We start from the raw sequence: 10563 nt of genomic DNA on the forward strand, positions 1-10563 counted from the left end.
AGATTGAACCCAATTCAAATTATCTTGAGCCCAACCCTTAAAATTCTGGACGGGTTATCTATGTTTGGGTTCATTTTTGACACCCCGTACTTTTGAATATGTGTTTTTACTCCCCCATATAACTTTTGGTTTCCCAGATGCTTTTGCTTTAAGAATTTGAATTTTGGTTCGTCGTAAAACCAAGATGATCAACCATTCCAGTTATCTGTTCATCAAATGCAATCTTATACTACAATATTGCTACTGCACTCTATCCGAGACTATATTAATCTTTTCTATTTGTCCAAAGAGTTTAAATAATTCCAAGAGAACAAGAAAACTGAAAAAATGAGGGAAAAGGGCACTTTATTTGTTGCAAGAGTTGTTTACAGTGAAACTTGAAATAATCTTCAAATATTTTTTTCAAATATTCTAAATCTGTTTTTTATTCAAAAATTCTACATCATATTTGTGTTCATCAAATCCATTTTTGAAATATTTGTATTCGAGTCTATTGTCTATTGAAAGCAACCTCACTATTTCACACAGTATAGGTGAATAGTTTATGTCCACCCGTCATTCATAGTCAAAGGGGTAAGGGCGTGTATGATAATACATATGGAAATTGATGGTGCGATTTCAAATGAAGGAGTTGGGTGAACTAAAACACTTTCTTGATCTTGAGGTTGAAAAAACAAAGGATGGATTATTCCTTGGACAACAAAAGTATGCGAGAGATCTACTCCAAAAGTATGGAATGATGGGTTGCAAGACATCTTCTACACCGATGGAGCCTAACTTAAAACTATGTTCCCATGAAGGCAAAGACTTGGAGGAAGAGACAATGTATCGTCAACTTGTCGGTAGTCTTATCTATTTAACATTGACCAAATCAGATATTGCCTTATTCGCAGTTGGAGTAGTTAGTAGATTTATGCAGAAACCAAAGAAGCCTCATTTGGAAGCAATTAGAAAGATATTAAGATATGTGAAAGGAACTATTGACTATGGACTATTCTATATGAAAGGAGCTTCTTGAAAGATAATCGGATATTTTGATGCGGATTATGCTGGTGACCATGATACTCGAAAATCAACCACCGGATATGTTTTCATTCTTGGATCAGCCGCAATATCATGGTGCAGCAAAAGACAACCAAGTGTTTCACTTTCAACTACAGAAGCAGAATATCGAGCAAGAACAATGGCAGCACAAGAGAGCACATGGCTAAAACAACTCATGAAAGACTTGCATCAACCATCAAAAGATATCATACCACTATACTTTGACAACTTGTCAGCGAAGCAAATCAAGACAGAAGAGCAAGTAGCAGACATATTCACAAAGAGCCTGGTCAACATGAAGTTTATAAGATTTCAAGAAGCGCTTGGAATGATTGAAAGAGAAAATAAAGTTGGTGTTGAGGGGGAGTGTTAAGAAATCATCACCAACTTAATATCCAAGACAATTCAAAGAAGAACCTAGACTATTCAAGAGTTATAAAGAAATAAAGGAAGATCTCTAGAATGAGTATTCTAGAGAGAAAAGTCTAGAGATATTCTAGAAAAATGTAGTTCTAGAAATATGTAGTTTGAAGAACATTCTAGAATATAGTAGCAAAACCTTTAGCTAGATTCTTCCATCACCACCTATAAATAGAGGTGGTTCATTTGAGTTGTAAGCAACCAAGAAAGAAATCAAGTAAGAAAGTAAGCAAGAGAGCAAACAACAAGTGAGTAAGAAATAAGAGAGTTACCTGTAAAAATTGTAAGACCGAAACAGGTTCTTACTTTGATATAATAAAAATTCAAGTTGTGATAAATTGATAGTGCCAGTCTCTCCAAACAATATATTCAACAGAAATTGCAATTATATAATAAAAAATAAATACTTATACCAAAACAAAATATGAATTTGAACTTGAATATATATATGGAGATAATATTGACCAATTTAATTCTACTAATTCAAAGTGTCAATTGTTTGATTTTTTTTAGTACTTACTATTTACTTTATAAATGTCATTTCATGCAATTCAACAACATTCGATTAAAATTTCTAAATTGAACTACTAATTCACTTCTTTGATATATATATATATCTCAAAATAGGAGATAATATATTTAACAAAATGCAAAAAATATTTGTTAGAAATAAAATTTCTTATCATGAGTATCAAGAAGTAGAAAAGGTAATAGAAATTACCCAAACAACAAAAAAACACAAATTAAATCTATTAACAAAACCTATGATAGATCAAATTTTTAGGAAAATTCCTGAAAAGAAAAGAAAAAAAATGAATTATGTTCATTTAGGAGGAATCCAAATCCTAGTCAAATCGACTTTCAAAGAAGGGATCAATTGTCCTATAGTCATTAACCTTTCAGATGAAAGATTTATAATATTTATTACCAAGCTTTGTACACAGTTACCAATTCTAACTATGGTAAGGTTTACAAAAATAAAGAAATAATTGAAATAGATAAGTTTTTTCTGAAAGACCTAAGTCTTCCATGGCATAAACTTGTTCATCTAGTTCATTCATTTTCAAGGCTTTCTTCAATATACTAGTTTTACGGCACGTGCGTTGCACGTGTGTATCGTATATATAGTACACGATGTTGTAAAATAGAATTAACATTGCTAAATTAAATTTTTTAGTAGATAATTATATCTGAAAGAACATAGGAAAAATGCTTTTAAATGATTAAGTACAGATTGTCATAGAGTTACTTATATTTTGAGATCAAAATAACCAGATATCATTGAAACATTTCAAAATATATTTAAAGTTAAATATGGAGAGAAAGTGACATTTCTTTAGAAGTATTATTTTTACTTCACTCAATTTTGTAAACAAATCTAACCAACAAAAATAAAAAAAATGTCACCAATAGCCTTTCCTCTTGAGGTTATGAAGATAAAAGATGGACACCACTTATGTACAATTTTTCTCTTAAATATTCATACTTGAAATTTAGTATGTGCATGACACTAATAAGGATTACAATAAATATTTTGATATTTTATGTTTATACGTAATCTATCTTTTACAAAATATAAGTAATCAATTAATATTTGAGTAAGACTATCCTAGAGAGGTAATTTTACAAAAAAAGGGTACTTTGTTGTTATAGCGAATGATGGTTAAATAGAGGTTTGGGTGTATGTCAAATATTTAGCTTGACCAATACTTTATTATATATATAGCATAATTTAATTTTAATGTATGAACAACATCACATTTGGTGAAAAATATTTCATTTCTTTAAGTGTCTACCTTATCTTTGTAGAATTATAGTCTTATCCTTTTTTCTGCCGCATACAATATGATATAGTTGTTGTCTTATGAAAGTATCTTGTATCTTATAGAAGATTTATCGTGATATAAAATATTAAACTTTTTGATAAAAGATTATTTTATGATCAATCACTATTTTCTTATATTTTTATATAGCTAGCAAGGAGTGTATCTTGTGACATAACATTTTCTCAAATTAAAATGAACACAAAATAACATGTAATTCATACTTGAAAAATTTCATACGTAATATACATATAAAAAGGAAAAAAATATGAAACAATACATAGCCAATGAAGAAGGAATACGAAAATATATGTTCATGCTATATTCATTATAGTGTTCCATTTGATTAAAATATCTTGACATCAACACTTTACTTTATCCGTTCATTTTACTTACTTATCTATTAAAAAATAATTATTATCATGACTCTATCATATTGTAAGTAAAAGTAAAAATCTATTTTTGAAATAGTGGATTTAACCTCAAAACTAATAATTCAATGGACTACGTTGATGCATGTTGTTTTAGTAAAATTAGAAAGAAACTCCTTCATTTGAGGGTAAAAGAATAAATAATGAAATAATAAAGAAGAAATATCTTACCCAAATCATGTGACCTTTTTCATATTTGTTTATTATTATTGTCTTTCCCACAACATTTCGTCACTGTTAACTCATGAAAATCATAAGAAAAAAATACAAGTGTGAATTGATGAATGATTTGCTACAATTTGTTCACCAACTCTTTCTTATGTCGTACCTCGAATTTCGTTGAATTTTGAACTTAATGAACTGTTGCAAATAAACCTTAAGATTTTTAAGAAGAAGAAGAGTAGAAAACTTTTTTTTTAAATCGTAGTTTAAAAGTGAGAGGAAACCCCTCTATTTATAGCTAACAAATAGTAGTATGAATAGGTGCTAATTGTACCATATCAGAAAGTTACAACCTTTTGAAAAACTCACTGCTCATGGAAAAAGTCACAACTTTTTGAAAAAGTCACAACTCATTGGAAAAGGCCGAACCATTTAGAAAAAGTCACAACCCTTTGGAAAAATCACAACCCTTCGAAAATATCACAACTCTTCGAAAATGTCACAACCCGTCAAAAAAATAACATCCCTTTGGAAAAGGCACACCTCTTTGAAAAGTCACAACCCTTTAATGTGAAAAGGTATCTACTTTTAATATAATTAAATTAATAAATATAATTAATTGAGTACTTTTAATTGAGGGTATTATAGTAATTCAACATTTAAGTTTGGGAGTTCGTGTTTTTAAGGTAGTATATAAGTGTATATAAATACTTCTTATATATATATAGAGAGAGAGAGTTAATCAATCAATCTATTATCGATTTTATTTTTTAGTTAGAAATAAACAAATCATTAACCTAAAATTTCATAATTACCATTTTCTTAGTTTGTCTAATCACACTATCATATAGCTATTTTCTTATGAAATAGGTATATTTTTATACTCTTTATCATTTAATTTCATGCTTTTATTTGTTTCTTTCGTTTAATTCTGTAGCATTTTAATGCCAATAGTACTGAACTCCGAGGTAGTATACGTATACACCGACAAATTGGGGACCGCTATGTATAATACAGCTAGGACAACTGAAATTTTTTATTAGTCTGCTAGCTAAAAATGTTAAGATCCCGAATTATAGTAAGTGACTCGATCATGGTGATCAATTGACTTAGATACTAGACCGCCCATGCTCGTACATTTCTTCATGCCTTTGAATGAGTCTTTTAGTTATGTTGTCACATATCTTCAGGCATACAAAAGGAAAATTAGAATACCTAAGCAAATACAATTACTCTGAGGTTGGTGGTTTCTGGTGAGGTTGTTACATTTTAATACATTCATGCTTTGAACTAATACCAACATATTTTGATTCGCACATTAAACTACTAATACCAAATACCTTATACTATCTCTTAATATACACAACAAAAAACAATAATGAAATTGCCTCTACATCCATGAGAAGTAGAGGCCGGTAAATGTATCTAGAGCCTATAGCGATATTGGATCAAATGACAATTAACTAATGCTGGTTAAGATTGTAGTACTCTTTGTTAATGTGTATATTTATTGCTGCTAAAAAAATTGTTTTTGTTGTAGTGGCACCCTTACGAAGGTAGCTATAATCTCCAGGAGCAGGTAACAATAATGATTTTATCAAGTAGTGTTTTTTTAAAAAGAAGATTAGTTTTAAGTGTCTAACATGCCGAGGGATCAGTCAATATGATATGACATATTAACCTCATTGAATGAAAGAGACAGACTCTAACAAATTTGTTTTCTTAAACTAATGCAAGTTAGCTAAAGCAATGTGCCTATAAATTCTTTTTGATCTGTTTGGAGTTGATATGTGTAGCAACTCGAACAAAGAAAAACAGCTCTTTCAAAAGTTGCAAAAAGTAGTAAGTAATATAAATGTCTAAATTTGGTGATTTGGGTAATTTTCTAGTGTTGTGTATTCTACTAGGGATAGCGAGTTCCAGCCATGGTCAGTTGCAGCTCAACTTCTATGCAAAGAGCTGTCCGCAAGCTGAGAAGATAATTCAAGATTATGTACAAAAGCAAATCCCAAATGCTCCGTCTCTTGCAGCTGCGTTGCTCAGGCTGCATTTCCACGATTGCTTTGTCAGGGTAATTAATTTATACCTCATTCATATGAAGAGTGCATTTCTAGAAGTGATAATTTAGTTTCCTTATTTACTTGATTGGGTTCTTACAGGGTTGTGATGGTTCTGTACTCCTGAATTTCACTTCGAGCACGAAAAACCAGACTGAAAAAGTGGCTGTTCCTAATCAAACGCTAAGAGGCTTCTCATTTATCGATGGTGTGAAGAAAGCATTGGAAGCTGAATGCCCTGGAGTTGTGTCATGTGCGGATATTGTTGCCTTGGTTGCTAGAGACTCTGTTGTGGTCACAGTAAGTACAAAACTCGAGATAACTAGTTATTGTACCCATGAGAGAGCTTAATTGAATGGAATATCTTCTTAATCTTGTCTTCCTTTTTATTCAGGGAGGCCCTTACTGGAAGGTTCCAACTGGTAGAAGAGATGGAAGAATATCAAATGCCTCGGAAGCCTTGGCAAACATCCCTCCTCCTACAAGTAACTTTTCCAGTCTCCAGACGTCTTTTGCCAGCAAAGGTCTTGACCTAAAAGACTTGGTACTATTGTCTGGTAAGTTTAAATTAGTACATCCGCGCTCATTTCTGCTTATCCTATATTAAAACTTCCCATACATTTAAGTCTATCAGACAAAAATCATTGTTACTATGTACAATTTTCTACCAGGTGCACATACCATTGGAGTCTCTCACTGTCCGTCATTTTCATCACGTTTATACAATTTTACTGGAGTTTGGGGAAAAAAAGATCCATCTCTAGACACCGAATATGCATCTAATCTCAAGATGAAGAAATGCAAATCAATCAATGACAACACCACAATTGTCGAAATGGATCCTGGAAGTTCCAGTAAATTTGATCTTAGCTACTTTCAGCTTGTGCTCAAGAGAAAAGGGTTATTCCAATCTGATGCAGCCTTGACAACAAGTGCGACAACAAAGTCATTCATCAACGAGCTAGTAAAAGGATCACTCAAACAATTCTATGCTGAATTTGGTGTAGCAATGGAGAAAATGGGAAAGATTGAAGTCAAGACCGGCTCTGCTGGTGAGATTAGGAAGCACTGTGCAGCTGTGAATACTTAAGAGCTGTCTTTTCCCTTTCTTCCCAACTTCCAATATTTGTGTGTTCGTAGTTTGTATGTAACCTTTGTGTGAATGATTCGGGATAATATGTATCATTTCTTTTTGTAGTTATTCTGATATATTCTTGTATATTGATCATTTTCTTGAAATAAAACTAAGATTCCAAGAACAGCTTTATGTATAATGGACCCTTTCCTAGAAGAGGTTTTGTTGAGCATTACTGTCCTGTTTTTGAGCTTTCCATTTGATGTTTCTGGAGGCCACTAAAGTTTAGAAGAGATGGAGAAACCTAACGATTGACGAGGGAGAGATAAAGAAAATCATGTACTACCAAAAATACTAAGTGTTGTGGTGATCGTCTGAACAATCAACTTAGACACTAGACTGCTCGAGCCTGACCATTTTTTACATGTCCTAATAGAATGACTCTTAGTTATGTTGTGTCGTAAACATATAGGAAAGGCTGCAACATAAAGTATACTTCTAAGTAATTGCCTTATAGATCCTGTATCTCTATGTATGAAGAAAGAATCATGTAACAAATGGGATTCTTCTTTGTACAAGTGGTACTTCAAGGCTGGAACGTACGAGCATGAAGAGATTAATGATATTTCTTTATCTTTTGAGTTTTTCTGCTCGCTCAAGATCTTTTTTCTTTATCCGCCGAAAATTAGTTAACTTTAATTTGATTCTCAACAGATACAATGAACCAACTAATATCTTAATACAGCCATGTTCCAACTTTTAAAACAAAATCCAAACTTCTTCTATCTTTTGACTTCAAACCAATATTTTAATCTCAAGTCTTAATTGACAGAAAAGGAAAAAACAACAAGTTGGTCCTATTTCAAGCCTTCATGCGAAAGAAGTTTTTTTTGTCACAATTAGAGGTGTTCATGGTTTAGTTGAATGATTTTTCTATAAAAGAAATTAAATTAATTAAATTAATTTTTAAACGTTGGAATACAACAAATCAATTAAGTCGTTTTTTCCTCATTTTAGCTTTTGGCTATTTTTTTTTATATATAATCAAATTATATATAAAATTAAATGCTTTGTAAGAAATTTAATACAATTTCTTACAATAAATTTATTTGGTGCAAAAATATTAAAGAATAAGGAGGAGGAAACAAATTTACTTTGTCGAAAGTTTATTAAAGTGAGGTATAGATTAAATTATTTTTATAAATAATAATATATCTAGTATAATTCTGTAAATGAGGTCCGAAGAGGATGAGATGTAGGTAGTCTTATCCTACCTTATGAAGATAAAAAGATTGTATTTGATACACAACCAACAAATAATTATAAAAAACATGCAAATACAAATTATTGTCTCCATTTTAATTTGTTTGACCTATTATAATTGAACAGAGTTTAAGGAAAAAGAACTTTAGAATTTTGCAACCTTAAATTAACAATATATCATATGTACTTAATATCCCTTAATCTTGTGGTCTTAAACATAGCCCGTAAATAATTGGAATTAAAAAGTTGTTAAAAAAAAGATCATTCTTTTTTGAAATGGATTTAAAAAATAAATCAAATCAATTAATAACTTCATGTGACCATTTCAATCAACTGCCTTGTACTTGATTATTATAGTATATAGATTATAATATTTTGGCTATGATATATAATCTTATTTCTAATGTGACAGCAAGGAAAAAAGTTAACTATACGTGATGAGATCACATATGTAAATTCCTTTCGCTTCTTATTTGATTGATTTAGCTAATTTTAATTTTTATATATCTATCATTCTCTATTTTCACACAATTTTGTTGTTATTTTTTATTTTTTAAGACTTTATGCTATTTTTTTAATTTTTAATTAATTGCTATGCTTTCAACATTATTTTCTTCTTTTTTTATTTGTGTTTGATGCACTTTAGTTGAGGATCTTCAGAAATAATATATCTATCTTAAGAGGTAATGTATCTGCATATATACTTTACCATCCCTAAACCCTACTTAGTGAGATTTTACTGAAATGTTGTTGTTGTAACATTCTATATTTGTTTTATAACAACCTAATAAATAGAAAATAAAAAGACATATTCCACAAGATATATCTAATAATAACATAACAAAGTATATCACACCTTCAATGGTTTATCTTTTTAATTAAAAAAAACTATTTCTCATTTGATTTATCGTATTTAACTTGTTCTCTCCTTATTTTCTCTTTCTTAATTCATTTCTATCTCAATCGCTTAAAATTGACTCAAACTAATTCGTCGTCAACTTGAAGTATCTTTAAGTATGTTGAAATAATATGTTTTTATCAATGGAGAAGGGCTTAAAATACCCTTCAAGTATAGGAAATGGAACAAACATATCCTCCTTCCACCTATATGTACCTATATTACCCTTTCACTAAACAAATTAATAATTAATCCTTTCATTAATGACGTGACAGTCTTTAACTGACTGAAATTTAAATTAACCAAAAATAATAATTTCTCCTAATTAAACCCGGATGCAGCTAAATTCTACCCGCCCACTTAAAATTCTACTGACCCAATTTGCCTTACGTTAAGAAAGTTGTTGTTAGGTTGGTTTGAACCATTGAGACTAGCTATAGAAAAGGAGATTTTAAAATTCTACTGACCCAATTTGCCTTATGTTAAGAAGTTGTTGTTAGGTTGGTTTGAACCATTGAGACAAGCTATAGAAAAGGAGTAGAATGATGAGATGAGTCAGAAACATAGGGCGGCTTATGCACCACAAATTGATTCACTGTCTGCTGATAAAATGGTTATGATTGTTGCCCGCTTGTGATGTGGTGTTATATTATGCATATGAATTATGTTTTTAGCAGAATTTTTTGTAACGGAACTATGGAAGTATGCTACAATAGAAACTAAAAAGATGATTTTGCATCTTACATTACAAGTATGGAACGTATAGGTATACTAGCAAGTATGGAACGTATAGGTATACTAGATGAATACAGAAAAGAAGTAAAAGTAAAAAACAAACAAACTAATAAGCAATGATGTACAGATTAGAATAAGAAAAAGAAAATCTTCTCTCTAATTATTTAAAAATTATATCTTTGACTCCGGCTTCAATGGTGGAGAGAAAGCCAATTTGCAGAAAGTAAATTGATTTTGTTTAGAAGGGTTCTCCCTTGGATCGGGTAAGTGAAAGGGTAATATAGATCCAGGTGGATGGAAGGGTATTTTGGAGCCCAAAGGTGGAAGGAAGGTATTTTTGTTTTATTTTCTATACTTGAAAGGTATTTTAGGTCTTTCCCTGTTTTATCAATAAAACATTTCTCCTTTGTTCATAAAATTAACGCAATACGGTTACTTCCTCAAAAAAGGGGATTAATTCCGTGAAAACATATATTTTTCTTGCTCTGTGTTTTTCTCATATGTTTTGATGAAAATTTAATATGTTTATCTTTTTCCGAAATAGCCAATATGCTCAAAGTTTCTTTCTACTAAATGATATATATATATATATATATATATATTTTCATGTGTTTTAATAAATGACCGAATATATTTTTCATATTTAATATGTTTA

The 10563-nt window shown here is 30.5% G+C and overlaps 2 protein-coding genes across 2 annotated transcripts; both read left to right on the forward strand.

The window, feature by feature from the left end:
• Nucleotides 1-739: 739 nt before the first annotated feature.
• Nucleotides 740-1417, forward strand: LOC107062723 (uncharacterized mitochondrial protein AtMg00810-like). Its single transcript, XM_015313683.1, has 2 exons — nucleotides 740-901; nucleotides 1022-1417. The coding sequence occupies exons 1-2, from the start codon at nucleotides 740-742 to the stop codon at nucleotides 1415-1417; spliced, it is 558 nt and encodes a 185-aa protein (XP_015169169.1).
• A 4131-nt stretch (nucleotides 1418-5548) lies between these two features.
• On the forward strand, nucleotides 5549-7196 carry LOC102603430 (peroxidase 3-like). The gene is made up of 4 exons (XM_006357892.2): nucleotides 5549-5951; nucleotides 6040-6237; nucleotides 6332-6494; nucleotides 6609-7196. Exons 1-4 carry the CDS (start codon nucleotides 5736-5738, stop codon nucleotides 7025-7027), a joined length of 996 nt encoding a protein of 331 aa, XP_006357954.1. The 5' UTR covers nucleotides 5549-5735; the 3' UTR covers nucleotides 7028-7196.
• Nucleotides 7197-10563: the final 3367 nt, after the last annotated feature.

This window comes from Solanum tuberosum, unplaced genomic scaffold (genome assembly GCF_000226075.1).
Source record: "Solanum tuberosum cultivar DM 1-3 516 R44 unplaced genomic scaffold, SolTub_3.0 scf00262, whole genome shotgun sequence".
Taxonomy (NCBI): domain Eukaryota; kingdom Viridiplantae; phylum Streptophyta; class Magnoliopsida; order Solanales; family Solanaceae; genus Solanum; species Solanum tuberosum.

Bases quoted from the DNA above. Each gene is read 5' to 3' on its own strand.
- LOC102603430 (XM_006357892.2), top strand. From the start codon at position 5,736: ATGTCTAAATTTGGTGATTTGGGTAATTTTCTAGTGTTGTGTATTCTA. The intron at 5,952-6,039 runs GTAATTAATTTA...GGGTTCTTACAG, and splicing joins TCCACGATTGCTTTGTCAGG to GGTTGTGATGGTTCTGTACT. The intron at 6,238-6,331 runs GTAAGTACAAAA...CTTTTTATTCAG, and splicing joins GAGACTCTGTTGTGGTCACA to GGAGGCCCTTACTGGAAGGT.
- LOC107062723 (XM_015313683.1), top strand. From the start codon at position 740: ATGGGTTGCAAGACATCTTCTACACCGATGGAGCCTAACTTAAAACTA. The intron at 902-1,021 runs GTTAGTAGATTT...GCTTCTTGAAAG, and splicing joins CCTTATTCGCAGTTGGAGTA to ATAATCGGATATTTTGATGC.